Source organism: Pollicipes pollicipes, unplaced genomic scaffold (genome assembly GCF_011947565.3).
Source record: "Pollicipes pollicipes isolate AB1234 unplaced genomic scaffold, Ppol_2.1 Scaffold_7231;HRSCAF=8579_pilon_pilon_pilon, whole genome shotgun sequence".
Lineage (NCBI taxonomy): Eukaryota > Metazoa > Arthropoda > Thecostraca > Pollicipedomorpha > Pollicipedidae > Pollicipes > Pollicipes pollicipes.
Genome location: NW_023597034.1, coordinates 26,640,614 through 26,661,844, shown reverse-complemented (window position 1 = coordinate 26,661,844; position 21,231 = coordinate 26,640,614). Strand labels below are relative to the sequence as shown.

At 50.2% G+C, this 21,231-nt stretch overlaps 2 protein-coding genes across 3 annotated transcripts; both read left to right on the top strand.

Moving 5' to 3' along the window:
* The first annotated feature begins 1,352 nt into the window (after nt 1-1,352).
* On the top strand, nt 1,353-13,225 carry LOC119110329 (serpin B8). 2 transcript variants are annotated; one of them, XM_037234105.1, is made up of 4 exons: nt 1,353-1,406; nt 10,429-10,540; nt 11,760-11,947; nt 12,120-13,225. In XM_037234105.1, the coding sequence occupies exons 2-4, from the start codon at nt 10,522-10,524 to the stop codon at nt 13,059-13,061; spliced, it is 1,149 nt and encodes a 382-aa protein (XP_037090000.1). In that variant the 5' UTR covers nt 1,353-1,406; nt 10,429-10,521; the 3' UTR covers nt 13,062-13,225. The 2 variants fall into 2 exon arrangements, with proteins under 2 accessions (XP_037090000.1, XP_037089999.1); XM_037234104.1 differs by lacking the exon at nt 1,353-1,406 and adding an exon at nt 9,601-9,631.
* Nucleotides 13,226-15,289: 2,064 nt separating this feature from the next.
* LOC119110330 (U-scoloptoxin(01)-Er1a-like) lies at nt 15,290-18,417 on the top strand. Its single transcript, XM_037234106.1, has 2 exons — nt 15,290-15,507; nt 18,014-18,417. The coding sequence occupies exons 1-2, from the start codon at nt 15,292-15,294 to the stop codon at nt 18,182-18,184; spliced, it is 387 nt and encodes a 128-aa protein (XP_037090001.1). The 5' UTR covers nt 15,290-15,291; the 3' UTR covers nt 18,185-18,417.
* Nucleotides 18,418-21,231: the final 2,814 nt, after the last annotated feature.

Sequence of the window (21,231 nt, the reverse complement as noted above, 5' to 3'; positions counted from 1 at the left end):
GTGCCAGAGCAAGCAGGCACCTGAGTAGTCAAGGTTGAGCGAAGGTTGTTGCCGGGACGCTTGACCGATATGGGTGCCGCGGCGGGACTGTGCGATTCAACGGAATGAGCCTGGGGCGCGCAAGGGTCGTTAGGTAAAGTGACAACCACAACAGGCCTACGGCACTCAATAATCGACATTCAGAGAAGTGTCAACGCCATTGGCCGAATTCGAATCCGTGTCGTCGCTCCTCCCTTGCAATGTTTTTCCATAGTGTGCGAGGGGAGCGGAAGGGAGTAACACAACAAAAGTGGATGAAAACTGTGTGTTTAGGGAAAGCGTAAGCCGTTCGGCAAGGAAACCAACGAAACGAAAGTGAAACTCCTTGGTAAGCAGCCGCAAGTGAAGCGACCCCCCCCCCCTGCAGTGCGCGGCACGCCGTGCAGCGATGTGGGGTGGCGCTCAGTCCCCCTCACACTTGTGTGGCGGTGCCGAGGAGACTCATCAACAGAGAATGCTTATGGTGTCAAATTCTCAAATCCTGGTCAAACATTTCCACCCACATGCCGTCAGCCGCCTTGTTATAAATGTCACGCATTCACAGACACTGCGCTAGCGGATGTGGTGCTTTGACATTACTTGCAAGTGTGGTGCTTTGACATTATTCCATGTCGACCTCTCCACCTTAAACTCCGGGGAGGGGGTGAGGAGTCGAAGCCTAACTGAGATCACGATTGCTCAAGCTGTAGGTTATGTGAACCTAGCAATCAGCGACGCGTGCGCAGGGACTAAATTCTGTACTGGATACGGCGTCTTATCGGCTAGACTGCTTGGCTAATGCAGCTTTCCTCAATAATGTGGCCTCCTATAAAAATTAATGTCATAAAATCCAAGAACGTAGAGTATCTGTACGATTTTGACTGTCTTTTGCAATTTACGTATATAACGAAGGAAAGCCGGAGCAATTTAGTAAATATTTCTGTTTTATGTGTAACATTTCCGTGGCGCTAAATTTGAGAAGTCTACAAAATTCATTGCTTTTTGTCGTTGCTATGGTTACGGGTCTCCACAAACTCGTAGCACAGCATAGCCTCGTGGAATGAAGTTTAGGGCGCTTGAAAGTATTATCTTGAATTGATCCATATCGCTTAAGATTTCCTGTGCAGTATCGTGCGGCATTGCACGTGAAACCAGAATGTGGCGGCCACAGCCTCATCATAATTTCTCAGTGAAACTAGACGAGACGCGCCGTGCGGCATGGTTTGGTGCCTGCCTGCCGTGCCTGTTCGAAATTTTGAGAGCCAGGGCTTCTTTCGAATCATTTTATCGCAGAAGGGTTATGGACGTGACTTGAAGTTTAAACTACTCTATCCCGTGAATGACCAAGATTCAATATCGGGCGCAAGCCCGACATGAACAACGTAAAAGTAAGCAGCTCCAGTGGTGGCGCTTGACGGGGGCTGCCCCCTGGGGCAGCTTGATGCTGAAGCGGTAGATGGATATTCAGGCAGATGCATGGCCATGGCTTATGCATGTTATTCCTTCCATGTACTCTGAACCTAATTAAGCTTCCCCTGATAAGAGGATCGATGAGGTGGGAACTACCGCCGATGCACCTTCCATCCCCCCTCCCCCCCCCCGCTCCCCTCCCTAGGGTTTTCTGAGGATATCTTTCCGGCATGTCGTGTAATCGTGTCCACGCTTCCTGTGCCATTTGGGGCATTCGTTACCGTGTATTTGGACAGAAAATGTGTCGATAGCATCTGGCCTCATATAAGTGACCTTTTTTGAAACACCACACGGCAACCTTCGGCCAGCGTGGGCGGCGAGAGGCAAATGGCAGGCCGCCGATCGTGCCGGCGGGGACGTCGACTGTTGCATTAACGGATGCTTACACGATACGTATATGCTCAAACACATCAAACTACATACCAATATGCTCAGAATGAAACAGCTGACACGTTTTTGTAAAATTCATGGCAGGCTGGGTCGCGTCGACTCCTGCCCCTCCCCCCCCCCCCCCCATCAGTTCGTGTTACGAAGAACAGGGAATCAGGGTGATAACTGAGCTATCCGTTGGCGTTCAGTCGTGCGCTTGGCGTACCCTGCTCACTCGCATACATGCCAAAAGAATATGGATAAGCGCCACGCCCAAGTGCGAGTGGTAATGTCAAATAAGTATGCTTAAAACGTGAACCGCTAGCCAAGATGCTGTCGGAATCCCGGTCTTAGCCAATAGTTTTGGCTCCAAAACTTCACATCCCATGCCAGCAGCATATCTGTATTAAACTGTCAACGGGTATTCCAGACTGACGCGATTTAGGTAGGACTGGCAGGCTAACAAAAACTTGGCTCATGAATCTCAAACTAGGGAAAACTTAGTTGGACGTACAAAACTTCGCGAGATAGTTTATGCCCAAACTGAAGGCTTTCAGAAGCTTGGGCACTTGTCTACTAAGTACACATGTTGAACTGCACCAAAACGGTCCGCTCTGAATGACATTGGTACCAACCTATAATGCCTCTGGCACTTTCTTATTCCCACTTTATCTTTTCAGGTTTTGAAATGCGTAAGCCCAATGTTGCTAGGCCACCATTTGTTTAGCGAGACCGTGAGAGTCCTGAATATCGATGTGCAGCTTGATGTGAAACTGCTGCTAGTTTGACAGGTATCCCCAGGGGCCGATCCAGAGGGGGGCACGGGCGCATGACCCTCCTTGGGCGCCGAGGGGGCCTATAGGCTCAGAGGGGACCCGTAGCCGGCCGAATAGACGCATTTTTTTTACAAAGAACGCAACATCATCATCAACAACACAACGTTCAACGCAAAGAAGAACATTGAACGCCTGAGCTTCTAAGCCACCAATAGCAGTTGCAAACGTAGCCGAAGAGCCCGCGAGCATACGAAAATGATTATTTACTGATTGAGAGGGTGGTGATTGGGAGGTCTTGGGACTGCTTACGCTGTCAAGAGGCACTACACTGTTTCTGAGAGCTCTATATGTCCACTTGCGGGCAAACCTAATCGTTAAGGAGCCTTCTATGTTGCCCTTGATTTCTTTGTATCTGCTCAGACAGCCTTGCCCTGTTGCTGGGGCTCTTTCTGCTAGCGTGCCGGGGCACTCTCTGTCAATCAGGGACCTTCGACGGATTTTTTTTCCATTTCACGCTATAGGCGGGGGCCAAATCTGCTCACATACCGGGGTATTCTCGGTTGCTCACGGACCCCTTCGCGTTAGTTACGGTTAACCTACCGGCGCACTCACGATATGCCCATGGGCCATCTACATTGGTCTAAGGCCCTTCCAATTTTCTGTCACTTGCTTAGGGCCCCTGCTCTTGTATACGGCTATCTGTTAACCTACTTGGGCTCACTTGGTTGTTTGGGGCGCTCCAAATTGGGTCTTGGGTACTTCCTATTTGAATGGACGGCTCTATGCCCTTCTCGGGTCCCCGATCTGTCAACCTGCTTGGGTGCACTGGATGGCTTGGGAGTTGTGCAGTCTGGGTATTAGTATCTGCATGTAAGGCCCTACGTTCTTGTCGGGGTCACCTGATGGCCTGCTTGGGGACACTCGATCTTTCGGGGGCCCTCTACAATAGGTATTGGATACTTCTTATTTGAATGGAGGGCCCTACGCTCTTGCGGGGGCCCTTTCTGATAGCCTGCTCTGGCAAACTCGATCGTTCGGGGGCCATCCACATTGGGTCGCTGGTGCTTCCTGTTTAGTGCAGAGCCCCACGCTCTTGTCAAGGCCGTATCTGTTAACCTGCTCGGGTGTACTTGATCTAGTGGGGCCCTCCACATTGTGGCACGGGCATCTAGTATTTGAATGGAGCGTCCTGCGCTCTTGTCGGGGGCCTTCCATCTTTTACCCCGCTCGGGTACATTCGATCATTCTTGGACCCTCCATATTGTGTACCGTGCACTTCTTATTTGAATGGATGGCCTTTTGTTCTTGTCGTGGCCTCATCTATCGGACTGTTCGAACCAATGACGGATCCAGGGGGGGGGGGGGGCGGAACTGTGCTCCCCCTCGTGCCCCGAGGGGACCATCGGGCTTTGAAAGGGCCCATGACCAGGCGGACGGACGAAGTTTTCAAACACAACAAGACTGGAGGTATCTGAGCCTTCAGACGACCAAGAACGGTCGTCACAAGCGAAAGTGAAGCTCTTGGGCAGACAAACTTATGTTGTTCAGAATGCGCTGTCGCCGGGGCCCTACGTGTCCACTTGCCGAGTCAATCCGATTGCCAAGGAGCCTTCCACATTGCCCCTGATTTCTTGGCATTTCTTAATTTGCCGTACTCTATGGGGCCCAACGACATTGCTTGACGAATATTGCTTGCCCCCCCCCCTCATTGAAAAAATCCTGGTCTTGCCCCTGAGCGTCCCAAAACTTGGTTTAGGCTGGGCAGGGCATGCCATAGCACCCAAGCTCCTGCCGCGCTGCCAGGCCATGATCCTAAAGTGGTAGATCAAAGTAAAATGCTAGCGAACTCTTCCTAAGGATATGCGTGCTACAGGGAAACGTCAGCGCAAAAATGAAACGCTTTTGGAAAGATACTGCAGTGGTTTTAAAATCTGGTTACGTGTTGTCCAAACTGCCTTAAAAGAAACGTCACCACTGGGTAATTAATGCGCACCCATTTGGCCGGCAGTGACTTTTTCGGGCCGACCGAACTAGTTCCTCACTGTTCCAAAGGCGGGATAGAGGAAAGGAAAATATTTGTAAGCTGTTCGGTGCATTAGGATATCTGACACTCCATTCTCCTGTTTTCCGACCAGTAATGCTTATACTACTGTCTTATCTATAGAAAAATATTTGAGCGTACACCCAGTAAGATAGCGGCGGCGGTGGTTTCAATGTTAAGGCAATAGCACTGCCTGGATCACTTTTGGCAATATGTTGATATGGCTTCGCAGCTGAGACTTTCCAGAACATTTTGAGTGTTTAAACGATATCCTTCACTTTTCCGCTCCGTACAATACCATTGAAATAACATCAATGTTCTGAATTCTGTTTTGCATGCAGCCATGTTTCAAATTAGCAGCATTGAGACAACATCCAAGTAGGCTTTCAAACTCAGGTAAAATAGGACAGCTGGGCCTTTCAAGTCGTACTGGTAAGAAATTGGGGGAGTCCATCATTTACCTTTATAATGGATTTAATAAATGAGCTTTCAATATAGACAACGGGAGTTTTCCAAAATTGATCAGCCGACATCTATTTTTGGTTATTTCTTCGCAGTCAACATCCATGAAATCAATACCGATCTCCCCAAAACGTGCAGTTGTGGTTATAGAGTAACAGGTGTGCAGCTGGTTGCAATGATGACAACCTAAACACCTTTGGTGCTTTATGACATTGCATTGCGGCATCAGCAACTTTTAGTTACACAATTAGATGTAAAACTCAGGTGTTAAACTGTAGGCATTTGTGGGGTTTCTTTACCTGACAGATCGGATACATGCTTCAGATTCGGGTAGTGCAGAACAGTGCGTTTCTCGTCAAAAGAAGAGGAAAGTGACACTTCTAGTTACCAAGCAGAGTCAACCAGCTCCAGAAGTCTGACGGGATTTTGAGGGAGGGGGCATTATCGATCTATCCATCACACAACACTGATAGCTGTGGCTGGCAAATTTCCAAGAATATGAAAGGTTATCTCGGTGAAGAACGGCAGGAAAATGCATTGTTAACAGTTTAAAGTCACTAACTGTTACTGCGTCATGACATTTATGGTACAAGTAGTCTTGAAATGTCAGTTGACTCTTGATTGGTAGTAGTTTAATTTTATGATGATCATGAGAACAGCCACTGAGGCGCCACAGTGTATCTGACACTTCCTGGAGAGAAAATGAGACCCCATTCCCCACTCGAGGCTAAATCCCCTGGAACCACACAGAACCAATTCTTTACCAAAGCATTGTGCCTGAAGGACCAGTGTTTGCCTTACACTGTTTACAGCAAACAAATATAGGGAAGTGAAACACTTGAGGCTTCAAAGAGGGTTTGGAAGCACCTTCTTGAAAGTACTGTTCAAGACTCCCAAATCCCACGTTGAAAGTCCGGCTACGCCACTTATCATGATGGAATGTTGCGATGCATCAGTGGTGTGGCGCAATTGGCATGTTCTAACTATGACATATGTTGGTAATTGCACCATTAATGGGTACATAAGGGAATTTGAATGGGTGGTGGAGGGGCACACTTGACGCCGGCCACTTCAAGACGTGCCTAGTTCTAATAATCACCACTGGCAGGGGTGTAGTTCGTATTCAGAGGTGGAGTCCCGCCCTCCCTCTCCTCTCCCCCCCCCCCCCCCAAACCCACACACACACTCACCAACTTTGAGAAGGAAGCGGGACAACACTGAAGAGTTTAATGTGTTTTGGGGCGGGCTGGGTCGGTTCCACTGCAAAACCCCCACCCCCACCCCCACCTCACCTCACTTTGCGCCCCTTCACCATTGGACACTGGCCCAGCACTGACAAGCCTGCATTAATATGCTAATTAGATACAATGTGTGGGCTGTATTAGATTGGGAGAAGGCGTACGTTAACCCAAATCTTGTAAATCTTAATCTTATATATGTAAATCAAATCTTAAACGAGAGTCAGATGATCAATCAACGGAGTAAAATGCAGTTATGACAAGCATAGGCAGTGCACTTTTCCTGAGGCTTCGAGACATCAGAAATTACAGCTTGCCACATTTAGTCGCATTTGTGGGCTAATGAGAACACTACTCCACAAATTTGTTAGTTCGGATTACAGGCGAAGACGGCGTGGGACCGACCACGGGGTAATGTCGGCCACTCCCCTGAGCATAACATTGACAAAGAAAGTTGAGCTGACCTTCTTTTCCGCTGAAGGTTGCGCGGATGACGGACATAGAAGGTGATCTAGATTTCACTGGTTTCTCATGAATAATTTGCCTTTTCTATTTCTGGGTGCGCTGTTGTAAGACCATGACTTCCATGTCCGCGGCTGCCAGGAAATCTGGAAACTATATCCAGTGTGTTGATTGCCATCATTGTAGTGCCTGAAATGAAGAACAAAGAAACATTTCAGCGTCAATATGGTCCTTAATAATTTGAGCCATTGGTAAACGCTATTAGAGAAATCACGGTAACGCCGCCCACTTACGCCACAAATGATCGGGCTTACCCCATGCATTAATCGGGTGGCGGTCAATTTGGCTTCCCCACCCCCACCCCGAAGGTTTTTCAGGAATGATTGCCGAACAACGTGGGATGGCTGCGACAAATTTGCATAGCAGTTAACAATTCAATAGCGAATCTTTTGGTGTCAGAAAATTAGTCGTACCTCGTAAGGTCGCTGACCCGTAACAGATGAAACTCAGGCCTAAACCATCAAGGCAGTCTTATAAGGTCACTGATCTTTAATGGGCTTCAGTAAGCTTTTGCTCAGAACAGTTTTCTAGGCTCACGAGGGTTGCACGAGAAAGTCTGAGAGTATCTTGAATATCAATCTGGAGTTTGGCCTTGTTTGACCCTATTTGATCCAAAGGTCATGACCTAAGGGTCTCACATTTTGAAACAAACGAGTTCACATACAGGCCAACACACCTTGTGCATTTGGTGTCGCTAGCTTGCTTAGCCTTTGAGATCTCAAAGGATCAAATTGCCCCCTCCCTTACCGGGAGAAGGATGTTCGGCCGGCCACCCCGGGCGCGTGTTTACGATGCGCACATAAGCTTGTCGAGCTGTCTCGCCAACTCCCAACATTACTTGAGTGATCTATCTAGCCAGGTCTGCCCCGTTTGCGTGCGCTATCTCTTCGCGTCCAAACATGAACCAAGCAACATAAGCCACTCGGTGTGCGTTGGCCAGCCAGTGGATGTGGGTGTCGAGCTTAGATGTAAGTCTCAATGAAAGTTTGCAGCATGGTGTAACTTGGTATACTGCTCTGATGGCTATGATGTGTGGATTTGCGGTAAACCTTTAATAACATGACATTGCACGACAATATATTTAACTGACGTGAACAGTGGAGTATCCAAGAAGGAACTTTTGTTGTCATACAGTACACAATCCCACCGCGCAGCTCGTACGTGGTACAGACCCCGAAACTGCCCGTGTACGGACCACTGAAGAGAGCACGGACCGGTCAAATCAGCTTCCAGTGTGAAGCCAATCCAGGGCAAACAATTACAGATAAGCATGTGGATGATGTTCTTGCTCGAGCTTGGCGCTCCATCGTGGGAAACCAAGACGCTATCACCATGGGATTCAAATGCTAGTGGCGCTCACTCATTCAGCTCGGGTGGCGTGGGGGGGGGGAGGGGGGAGGGAACCCGAGGAGCTTCGTTCACAACGAGGTTTTGGAACAAAAGGTTCTGAGTGCAGGAGCAGTTTCATGGCCAATAGCGGCCCATGTGGATAGGGCGGTGGCAGCGCCGCTTCAGGCGGACAGACGGTGGCAGCGCCGCTTCAGGTGGACAGACGGTGATAACGCCAGCTCAGGTGGATAGGACGGCTGCCAAGCCAGCTCAGGTGAACAGGGCGGTGACCACGCCAGCTCAGGTGGACAGGAAGGCTGCCAAGCCAGCTCAGGTGGATAGGACGGCTGCCTAGCCAGCTCAGGTGGATAGGACGGCAACCACGCCTGCTCAGGTACACAGAACGGCTGCCAAGCCAGCTCAGGTAGACAGGGCGGTGACCACGCCAGCTCAGGTGGACAGGACGGCTGCCAAACCAGCTCAGGTGGACAGGAAGGCTGCCAAGCCAGCTCAGGTGGACAGGAGGGCTGCCAAGCCAGCTCAGGTGAACAGGACGGTGACCACCCCAGTTCAGGTGGATAGGAGACTGCCAAGCCAGCTCACGTGCGCGGGACGGTGACCTCGCCACATCAGACGGACAGGACGTTGACCACATCAGCTCAGGTGGACAAAACGGTGACCACGCCAGCTCAGGTGGACAGGACGACTGCCAAGCCAGCTCACGTGGATAGGACGGTGACCTTGAGACTTCATTGAGACTTAAATCTAAGCTCGACACCCACATCCACTGGCTGGCCAACGCACACCGAGTGGCTTATGTTGCTTGGTTCATGTTTGGACGTGAAGAGATAGCGCACGCAAACGGGGCAGACCTGGCTAGATAGATCACTCAAGTAATGTTGGGAGTTGGCGAGATTCCCCGCTGGCGGGCCTACCCCGGAAAAAATTAATGCCTTACGAAACATGACAAAACCATACCATATATCAAATAGCAGTTTTCGTGTTTTTTGACAAATACAGCAGGACCAAGGTTTGCACCTACATATAAATATTGAATATACCTTGAGTAGTTTTCAAGACAAATCCGGAAAGGACTATGGAGTGGAGGCCACTCCGGGCTCCCCCAATGCTTACCCAGTGATAATGTGCCAACGAGATGCGATTGGAGTTCTGCAATTATTGCAATCATTTATTGAATAGGCGAATAAGATCCTGTCACCTCATGTGTTATCATAGGGCCTTGCATCAGCCCACAGCATGCCACCGCGTGCTCACCTTTGCCAGTGACGGACCGGTCAGGGGTTGATGTGTCGCGTGAATGAGTCATTAGGTGCATATATGAGCCGTCAGCAAGGGTCATCAGTCAATGTTTTCCTTCCTTTCGGGTAGTGAACAGCGCCGCTCAGGTGAGTAGTGTCAAACCACATGATTTTAGACAATACCTTATTGGGGATCTAAGAAATGAAAATTGCTTTCGGTATCGACTTTTGTAGCATGCAGCGTTTTTCGAGCGCAATGAAAAGCGAGCAAAGCTTACAGGAAAGCTATACATGCTGCTAGGTCGATGGGAAGGATGATATCGGATGCGATGCGGAGGGCAAATGTATCCTTTTTGTATCCATCCTACCAGGGCATAATGGCGTTTATGCACGCTTTCAGCAGGAAAGCAGAGTTTTCCACGGGGAAACACATTTTTCAGCACTGGTGTGACATGAGCCAAAACCTTCAAACTAGCCACTGAAGTCATACTCTCACAGTTGAGAACTAATGCATTACCCTTGATCTTCTACCAAAATGTCAAACGAGATCACGAAATAGCTTTTCTGGCATTGCAAACAAAGTATGTGCTACATTCTCAGACTTATAGCATTTCAAATGGTATGCAGCAATTGTATAGCCATGGCAGTTTTATAGAACATGCAGAGCTTTTATAGAACATGCAGAGCTTTTATAGAACATGCAGAGCTTTTCTAGAACATACAGAACGCTTTGGGTAAACATCACTGACTTAAAGACTGCACGGGCTTTATCTCACAAAGCGCAAATAACATCGGGCAAAAAGCTTCACCATATGCCTCTACAGAACAGCTTACGTCAAGCTGTGCTGTTACATGGGGTGTTATAAACCAGTCGACCTAAGGTCAAAACCTTGAAACTGATCCCATGGCTCAAGTTACACAGCGTGTTGTGTCATATCCCACAGATCCTGCCTTCATTCTATCGTCACTTCTGGAAGTGAACAGGACCGGACATCAACTACAGGTTTATTTCTTCTCCCAATCGACACTACGAGGCCATGACGAGGCGCAATACCGGTGAGAGCTGGCACACGCCGCTCGAGTGGTTTGACGAGCGGACTGACTCACTTACATATCAATGTAGATTTCTGGGTTGTCGATATACATACATAAAGGTACAAAGCCACCAACAGACATGCATTTGTCTCATTAAGATGACCATATTCCTGTTTCCTTGGAGCCGACCCGTTTTATCACGCGGACGTTAAAATCGTTCACATGTTGAATAATCTGTGGGCTACGAAATGCTCCACGGATTGAACTCGGCGGATTAGGACTGAACTGGGTATAATATTACATGATACCACAGGAACTTGAACAGCTTTGATAGTCGGATGGCAATGTTAACAAGCTTGCTGTAATCCTCAACTCTACGTTTTACTTTTCCACAAGACGCAGAAATCCATACAAAAACTATCGTTTCAACTCCAGCAGTTTAAACAAAGCCCGAAATATCGCTGAACTTACTCTTTGTATTTGGCCGCAACACCACATAGGAAAAGGCTGGCTCGATTAATGCATCCCTACTGCGACCTTGTCTTCCATGGACCATGTAAGGCAAGCACTTTGGAGAGTTATTGCCACCTAAACGGAAAGTTGCAAGACACAAAGAGTTTCTCACTAAATAAAGGGAATTTCTCAACGTTTTGCGTTCTCATTCCCAAAAATGATTTTGCGCAGATCCCACCTATTTACAACGACGTGAGTGCGTTTCTTTTACGGTGCAATTGCATCTTGTAACAGAAGCGCTGTTGGAATATGGGTTCACACATATCAGTATGCCATACATTTGTGTCATTGGTAACTGAAAAGAACGGAAGTTTGAGGTTGTCAAATAGAAGGGATGTTGTTTAAAGCCTATCTGAAATTTCAGGATTTTATTGAACTATATCCTGGAAAGGTAATTATAAAGAGGTCTTCTACTCATAATCCATGCGGCGGTGATCGGTAACAAGTGAGGCGATAGGTGATGTTATGAGCAATGCACCGGAGCGGCCAGCGGTGGTGGTGGTGTCAACCTCGGCAAACTTGTATTTGTTGTCATGGCCTGCCAACCATCACAGAGCAATGTTATTCTTGGCGGCTTTATAGCTCATCACCAGTTAACCAACGCTAACTCTGTTGCGGTCCTATCGTACCCCGCTAGAACAACCGAGGCCGCACATCGCTGCCGGCCATCGCCAGAAATGAGACTTGCGTGGGTTTCTGTGAGACCTGAGATGATCCGCCTTCTCAGGCGCCTGCCTGGCGCCACTCTTGCTGCTGGCCACGCTGGGAGGCGCCTCTGTGCCCACTGGCCTGGACATGAAGCTGCTCAGGGAGGTGACGTCGAATCCGATGAACAACCATGTGATCTCGCCGTTCCTGATGTCGCTGCTGATGTCGCAGGTCTGGCTGGGCGCCGAAGGCACAACCAGAGCCGAGGTGAGGCCACAGATGATGGATGTTCAGTGAGGCGTGCTATCTGCACTGGTTCGAGGCACATGTGCCAGCTCACCTTGCAGAGGACATAAAACATGATTTATCGCCCTGTGATCTTTGTTGATGAAACACGGAGGAGAGATATGACATTGTTATGTCTGTCTACTCCACCCAGATGACGCCTGTGCTGGGAATGTCCGGTCCAAACGACAGATCCTTCCTCGACGGCTACCGCTCGGCCTTGGCCGTCTTGTCTGGAACCAGTGACGGCGTCAGGGCGTCAGTGTTCAGCAGGATCTATCGCAAGCGCAGCTTCAGCGTGCGCCGCACCTTCAGCGATTTATTGGCGCGTTACTACGGAGCCGGAGTGGAGGTGCTGCCCAGCAACGCCTTGAAGGCTGCTCAGGTCATCAACAACCAGGTGTCGGTGGCAACGCGCGGACACATCAAGGACCTGGTGTCAAGTGCCGACGTCAGGAATGCTCAACTGGTGCTTTTAAGCGCCGTGTATTTCAAGGGCACTTGGCTTTATGGCTTCAAGAAGCACGGGCAGAAGCCGTTCTTGACGTCGGATGGTGATCGGCGGGTAGACATGATGATGGTGGAGGCAGAGTTTGGTATTGCCGCCCGACCACACTTTGATGTCGTTGCGTTACCGTACCAAAACCAAGATTACAGCTTGCTGGTGCTGCGCCCGCGCAGTCGCTCCATGGCTGGCGTGACCCTGATGCGGAAGTCTCTCGACGGCCTGAACGTGACCCGGCTACACAGTCAGCTACGTCAGCGAACCGTGCGTGTGGTGATGCCGTCGTTCAAGATCGAGGGTCTCTATGTGATGCCCTTCTACATGAGAAGCCTGGGCATCAAGCGGATTTTCCAACGGGGGGCAAACTTCAACGGCATATCGTCGGACAAGACCTTTGTCAGCAACATCATCCATAAGGCGGTGATGGAGGTCAATGAGGAGGGCACGACAGCTACGGCGGTGACAGTGACAATAGTAGCAAATATCGGGATTCAATCCGCGACCTTCGCTGTAGACAGGCCATTTTATGTCATTCTCTACCACAAACGTGAAAAAGTCACCTTGTTTGCTGGACTAGTAGCTAATCCTTGAGAGCACAGCATGATCATTGGGTACGCCTTTGTTCCATGTGCATCCGCCATCGTTGGTTTTAATCACATTTGTTTCAAACCGAAAGGGTCGCCTGACATTTTTGCGATTAGAGTGGATGCACCGAAAATACGTAGACGTATCCGACTGCCAATAAAAGAGGCCTTTTGAAGGGATCATTTGTGTGCGAGAGCGCCGACTTCATGAGAGTTGAACGGGTCGCGTACACGGCCTGTTTTCTGAATTATGCAAACGGTACTTGACTTCATCGTCTCACATGTATCCTGCTCTCGCCAAAAAGTCTCCCTACAGAAGCAATGGATGCGTATCAGCATGGGCCTTTGCAAGACTCTAGAAAGACTCTACCTGCCATTCAAACAGCGATTCTTTGATCACCCTTGGTCTCTTATTATCCACGTTGTAAGGGCTTGTCAGCGTGGTGACACGTTGCACCATGATCCCTTCTTTGGATACTGCGACAACTGCCAAGCTGTGGTTTATTCAGGCAGCAGTACACCGTCGAACTAGACACCCAGTCTGCAACACATGCAAAGGACTCATTAGCTGGCAACTAGCCATACACCGCATGCAGCCCTGGGAGCTGGCATAAGGGCACGCAGCATGCAGCAACGAGAGCGTCCATGACCACATGCACCAAGCAACCACCATGCAAGCCACTACCGCATGCGACATCAACAGTACATGCACAACCGCCAAGGCATGCACATGCAGCACGTCACAATACCAGTACTGTGGATTCCAGACCTGCGACGGAAGCCAACGCACACACCTGAGAAGCATCTGATACAGGGTCAGCAATAATGCAGTATCTCCTTCTCTGAAGCACACTTCATATAATTAGGTTTGCCTGTGGCCGAGACGGGGATCGGTCCGCAAGCTCCATGAAAACGAACATAAACTCCGACATGTGTTTGAAGTCCTTGACGAGAACAACTTCAGTCTACAAACAAGGATTAAATTTCCTACAAGATTTGCGGGACATAATTGTATGGGGGAGGGGGGACAGAGACCGCACGTCGGGGACGCACACCATGGAAGGAATGCGAAGTTTGCCTTATGGTCACAGAGTTTCTCACGGCCTGTGTTGCGGCACAGCCGTGTGGGTGATAAAGGCAGTGAAAGTTCAACTCGTGCCTGGAAACTTTAGTGCCCGATGCATTAGCACAACATTTCAAACAGGTTCAAGCATTATCTGTGAACTAGGTCCGGACGGTGCATAATTACACGGAAACACGGAAGAGAGATGTGACACTGCGTGCCTGTCTGGCTCCACCCAGATGACGCCTGTGCTGGGAATATCCGGTCCAAACAACAGATCCTTCCTCGACGGCTACCGCTCGGCCTTGGCGGTCTTGTCGGAGAACAGCAACGGCGTCACGACGTCAGTGTTCAGCAGGATCTATCGCACGCGCAGGTACAGCGTGCGCCGCACCTTCAGCGACCTGCTGGCGCACTTCTACGGGTCTGGAGTGGAGTTGTTGCCCAGCGGCGCTAGGAAGGCCGCCCAGGTCATCAACAACCAGGTGTCGGCGGCAACGCGCGGACGCATCAGAGGCCTGGAGACAACTGCCGACCAAGCTTCCTTCTCGAAATTTTGCGCTATGTTACTTCGGGCGTATTGGTTACGTGAGAAGCAAAGCCTCACACAAACATCGACGCCCCCAAATATTTGACCGATGGCGAGGTACTCTTTAGCGGTGTGGGCTCGCAACGCAGGCTTCGCCACAGAGGGGAAAGGGGCGCATCCTTGAATGTTACAGGATCACGTCTATGGTTGCATGAAAAAACGGCACGCATAAAACTAAGCCTCTCTCTTGACATTTGACACATGACGGCGTTCTCGGCTGACACCGAGGTGCCCACATTGTTCCAAGCCGTTGCCGTCGTAGCAAGGTCCCGTCCTTGGCACTGTCGTCGCCGGCACGCACGGCCGGCAAACAACGCAACGCCAGCGCACCACCAGATGTAGTCCCGGCCTTCGAGCGGCCTTCTCCGCGGGGAAACTGTGGTCCAACCCGTGCCCGTTCGGTCTGACCGCGTCCCCCCCCCCCCCCCGGACAGCGCCAACAATCACTCCTGGGCTGTTATTCGGAGGCGGTGTGATCACACGCCGCGCGCTCCGAGCTCGCGCGGCCTCACCGCTGCCCCGTGCCGTCCGCGCGCTGCCGACTCGCGCGTCCTCACCGCTGCCCCGTGCCGTCCGGCAGGTACCATGTCTCGGCTCTCGCTCGTCGCGCTCAGCGTCCTGCTGGTTGCCATAGTGACGGCCGACATGCCGTACCAGCTGTCGAGCGGCTTTGAAGACATCGTGCCTAACCTGGTGGAGACGTTCACCTGCGAAGGCCGGCCGTACGGCTACTACGCCGACGTGGCCAACGACTGCCGGCTCTTTCACGTCTGCGTGCCCGTCGTCGATGATGTTGGAGAGGTAAGCGGTGCTGCGGGAGAAGCCCCTGCCCTGGCACAGCTGGTGTGCCCGCCAACGTCTGAAGCCTGAGCTGTGGCTGGCGCTTGGTGGACAGCACGGATCTGCGGTGGCTGGAGTGGATCCCGCTAATCTTGCAGCCGACTTTGGTGACGTACCTAGATCGCAACAATACTGTTCTGGCTCGCAGGCTCAAAGAGATCCGGTCACCGTGAAAAAAGAGTTAAACGAGCTCGTGGTAGACCCGAAATGGTTATGCCTTTGCGGCCCTATGCCTGCATTCATGAATGACTCAGAACAAGGAGCGACATATGGCAGCCGTCCCGAAGCTAATTTTGATGGTAGCCCTGTGTGCTGAAAACCATGTTCCATGCATTTAACATTCATTTCGATGGTCAAGAAACACGCTGAGCTGTGATGATACAGCGGCGCATTTGACGCATTGTGTTAGACCGTTCTCATCACCCGGATCATGCTCAGATTTGGGGAGGCATGAAGGCAGTTTCTTTGCTGGATGCCTCTCCAGACACACACGCACAGCACGCACATTACATACGAACAATTACAGATACGCGCAAGCTCAGATCAGAGGTCCTTTTTGGGAGTCATATTTCAGATCAGAACTCCTTATTTGTCTAGAATGTCCCAGGGCCCCTCACATGTCACCCTCCTCGGACATGACGAAATGCCTAGTGGGACGTCTTGGGGACCCTATCGTGAACACGAGCTATGTTGCGATTCCCCGAGTCCACCGATAGCTTAGTAAAAGACTTTCGGCAGCTGTGTTGTGATACTTTCAAACTAAAGATCATTTTTACAGTTCCGCTGGCCTCCTTTTGTATCCGGTCCCTTGCAAGTCCGAAGAAATCGAACATGCTCAAGTTTCTGCCCAAGGGTTCTTTCAGAGCAAAGAACACTTACATCCTTTTGTAACCCCATGGACACCCAAGAAATCCATTGGTGCCTTCTCACGCACAAAATGTCTAAAAACCTTTCTGCAAGTCAAAGAGCTTCTTATCCGTTTGATGTTTCTAAAATGGCTTTTTGTTTTGTTAGCTAAAATTTGTTTTGTATGCGAGGGATCACCCTACCTTGGCAGGCCCGAGGACCCTCGCTACAAATTCAGCTTTTGCTGTCTATTTAACAGGGGCTACCTGTCTGCAGATATTGGTGAATACATATATATATATATATATATATATATATATATACGGGTTGGGCATGTCACAGCTAGTTGGGCAAGGCTATGGACGAGGACAGAGGGCACCACTCTTTGCGGAAGGTGAGAAAACACCAGCAGTTCACGGGTAGCTATAGCTAAAATGGCAAGGTTTTTCGATTCGTAGACTCTGGCATAAAGGCTAGAGCCAAACGCTATTTCGATACAGGTGATGAGATTCCGGACATTACTGCTCACGCCGAACATATCACGTATCCGAAACAGGTATTCACAGCTCCTATGCGTAATCGCATCTGATGAATGCAGAATCATACCCAGGTAGTTATCCACTAACCAAATTGGCAGGCTTGGTGGTCATCAGCACATTATGCGAGGGAGACGTGACGAAGGTTGGCATGACGTCACACATCACGTGACGCGCATCACCGCCCGGGGCCATGCAAAGACCGCAAACCAGCGCTCATTATCGCCTACTGAGCTATTAGCGTGGAGGTCGGGGCATAATCTGCGCCGGCCGACCGGGTCAGGGGGTCAGGGGGAGGAGCGGCGGGGAGGGTGCGTCGCAGCCATGCATCAGTCCGTTGCCTCACCAATGTCCGTAACAGGTGAGCGCCGACTGGGGGTCCCGCGGTGATGGGGGAGGGGGGGGGGGTCCACGAGGTCCCCGGGGCATGAGGTAACGCATCGCGCCTTGGGGGCCGGTGCTGGTGGTGTGGCCCGTGCAGCGGTTGGGTAACCACCCCTGGGGCGGCAGACGGTCCGAGTATGCACCCAGTTTGAGAAGGGGGGAGGGCGGCACCGGACGGTGGCCGCCGATGAGAGCGCAGCGAGGAGTTGCGGAACCGACTACAATGGGCTGTTTGAACGGCATGATTACCCGAAAATACACCGGTGATGCATCGTGGGTATTACCTCTCGCATGCCGTTGCGATGGGAGCGTGAGCTAGCGAAGCATGTGCGCTTATCATCGCGATTCGTCTGTCGAGAACAATCGAAGCTTAGGATTACGACATAGGTAAATTGGGCGGCATCTGTTTAAGCCAGGCGGCCAAATGTTCCGCGTCTCACGCGGTAGCTGCGTACGGTCAATTTGTACGGGAACGATGCACAATTTGGCTCATTCGCTTTTCGCTTTGCATTCTATAAAGTAAGAGGACACTATCCTCGAGCGATGTAAAACACACGATTAAGCTTCATTATGATTGCTATCCCGCATTCCGAAGAACACCAGACACAGGATGGGCGATTGAATGGTGTTGGCGTAAAGCACGCTATGGTCAGCGGCCGTGTCTCGTTCTCACGCCCTCTCTACCTCTCTGTGCGCCGCAGACCCTGCAGACGGACCAGTACAGCTTCCTGTGCGGCAACGAGACCATCTTCGACCAGTTTACGCTGACCTGCAACTACCCGGTGGACGCGGCGCCCTGCGAGGACGCGGAGAGCATGTACTCACTCGCCAATGATGTGTTCTTCAAGCTAGCGGACGGCAGCAGTGCGTAGAAGGTCGCGCATTGGTGTGTTGGTGTGTTGGTGTGGTGTGTTGGTTGGCGTACGTTTGTGTGCATTTGGTGATCACGACAGCTTCATTTCCGCGTTTACGTATTCTCACGTCACTAGCAGAAGCAAGCATATAGGTGGCAGCACTGCTGGTTGCAGAAAGATGCTGGTGTGGACGTCGGAGCCCCGTCCTGCTTTACACTGCTATGATGCGATGGATTTGTTAAGAACATGGCACGTGTGTGTGTGTGTGTGTGTGTGTGTGTGTGTGTGTGTGTGTGTGTGTGCGTAACATATTGAAGACCTGGCGGTTTTTTAAGGAAGACTGGAAGCGTTACAAGAAGAAAAATATAAAGCGGCTTTCACTACGGAATGTATTTACATATTCATATGCGTTACTCAACATATACGGCCGCATGATTTAGCGCATAAGCTGCACATGCAGCAAATTACATGTGACCATGGGCCGCCCGCAATAGAGTGACATAATGACCTGACTTGAAAGCATCATGCAATGTAACGACTGAATGCGGCACTGCTATGATCCGCTCATTTGCAAGCCAGCTCATGAGATGTGCCGACTCTTTTGCCCGCACATCTGGCCTCGGCGCGCCCACAGGCACATATTACCGCCCCTACTGCGACCACACGTCCCTAGTCGGAGGACAGATGGTGAGCCCCCCGGCGTCGTCGGTGTCACGCTGGGACACTTGTGAAAGCCTCCAGTGCCCACCGCCGTGCCAGCATTTGGAAAGCGTTCCGTGAGGTTGTTCGCGACGCCCGTCACCTCCTACCCAGGCCCATAGATGAACGTGGTTCTGCTGACCAGCTGCTCCGACAGCAGTTTGAACACTTCCTCCACGATCAGTATTTGCCTATTTCGGGCGCGCCTGAGTATTGTGCTGTGGCACGCTCAGCTATACCCGTGGTATGAAGTCACTCACACCAAAGTCAATCTCATGGTGGCACACGTTGATGAAGGTGTACTTTTTGTACTGTGCAGCACCGTCGTCCGTGAATTAAATATTCTTTTAGATTCGGCACTTAGGCGCGAAGGTTTGGAACAAGTCGTTGCAAAGCGCATAAACCATGGCGATGTTATGATTTGTGCCATCAGACATGAGACAGTAGCTCTGATGGCACAGCACACGCTCCTCCACCAGTACACTACGAACGAGTGTACGGTCACTGAGAGGACTTCCAATGGAAGCCTTGGGCCGCGTCTTGCACTACTCATTTTCAGAGAGGTCGCCCTGGGCAACCACTCCGCCCTCATTCGCAGTAGCCTTTGCATGGGCAAAGTACTGACCCTGGCGATCAGCTGCAAAGTGGCGTCAGATCAATTTTGTAATTTGTTGGCTAAGAGATCTAATGCTGTCTTCCTTTGATCCGATGATATCCACTAGTGCATAACATTCATATTACATACATGTACATAAATATATACATATATATATATATATATATATATATATATATATATATATATTCCCACAATCTACCATCAAGCAGCCATGGTTTTCCGTGTCGCATGCAGCGTGAACAAGGTGTTACTTCAGTTAACTCTGTCGCAAGTTCAACTGCCCCAGTTCCGAGCACTGACCCACAGCCATCCTCCACGCACACACAATCCGGCCCACACCTCAACAAATAATGTATTTTCATATCTGGCGAGCATTCAACGTTGGTTCCGTTGTCAACGCTACCAAAGACAAGTGGCAGCAATCTCCACGCAAGCGACCAAATTCCCCTCCCCGGTAATTAACTGCTCCAAAACAATGCAGCTATTACAACACAAGGGGGTCACGGTTTTCAAATCAGGTGGCCGTGAGAAGATGGGAGCAGTTTTGGATATTGCTCGTGCACACGTATACCGAATGCGTACCAAAGCTGCCTGCCAAGACGCATGCTCCGGTCGAAGAGCAGCAAAAGTCGAGCACCCGATAGCAGGGATTTTTATCCCGTTTGTAAGCCTCATATGCGTCACGCAAGTTCCCCAAGGCAAGTCTTTTTCCATCATTTTCTCGGTTCCCACCGAGCTGTCGGACCGTGAGGCAGTCGTTCTTGCCCGGACACATCCGGCAGACCTGGTGCAACACGTAAAACAGCTTGACTTTCTTCTGGTCCGCCTCTGGGATATCCAGGCATGTCCTCGCTTTAGGGAACCCTGGCAAAGTACCGTGTGGCTTTCTAAGTTGGCGACTCCTCCTGATGACTTACGCAAAGCCATCCTTTGATTGCGCCCCTCCAGATAAGATGACGCTCCTTTACCTTTGATTTTTTTATTTTCGCGGCGTGAGAGGTGGGCTGGAAAAACAGCTCATTCACCATCCGTCTGTGACTGGGGAAATGTTGATGCATACTCTCCTTCAATTGATGAACAGATTCATGGTATGCCATATTCTTTCTCATAATTCGAGGTGGCGTCGCCAGGCTGCCTTGCTTGCCCCTCTCCCTACCCAACTATGTGACACTGACAACGACACGTGGCCGGGCGCTCCGTGCAGATAAAAAACGTGAACGTTGTTATTTTGTTTTACCTGAATATGTTTTTGCTTGCTTATTCTTTCTTACCGTAATGAAATTTATGCTTAAGTTTAGTTGGAGTCGGGAACCCCTCCTCCCTTGTCTCGACACTTAAGTACACTTGAATGACAAAAAATGCTGTGAAATGATACACTTTCTCACCCAATGACATGCTTGACGGCAATGACTTTTGCTTCAACAATATTACACCCCTTAAACATGTAATAACTGAGTACGCTCCAAACTGCCGTAAAAACAGCCGCTCATACCTGGGTTGGAACGAATATGGAGCGTTTTTCAAGAAAAACACATTATTTCTCATTTCTTCCTGTGTCAGAAAAGCAAATGTTCCAAAATTCTGCACCCATAAAATAGCATTGTGAATGCCCAGAAGGTTAAAATGGGCCACGTAACTTTTCGTCGCGCCGTTACATCATGGTTTTGTGCGTACGCGTCTGTTGTAATAATAAATGAAAAGTACAAGATGGGATGTTACCTTTAAGACTGACATCTGAGCCTGGAAT

Excerpts from the sequence above, each read along its gene's own strand:
- LOC119110330 (XM_037234106.1), top strand. The coding sequence starts at position 15,292 with ATGTCTCGGCTCTCGCTCGTCGCGCTCAGCGTCCTGCTGGTTGCCATA. Across the intron at positions 15,508-18,013 it reads TCGTCGATGATGTTGGAGAG|ACCCTGCAGACGGACCAGTA; the intron begins GTAAGCGGTGCT and ends TGTGCGCCGCAG.
- LOC119110329 (XM_037234105.1), top strand. Across the intron at positions 11,948-12,119 it reads AAGGCACAACCAGAGCCGAG|ATGACGCCTGTGCTGGGAAT; the intron begins GTGAGGCCACAG and ends TACTCCACCCAG.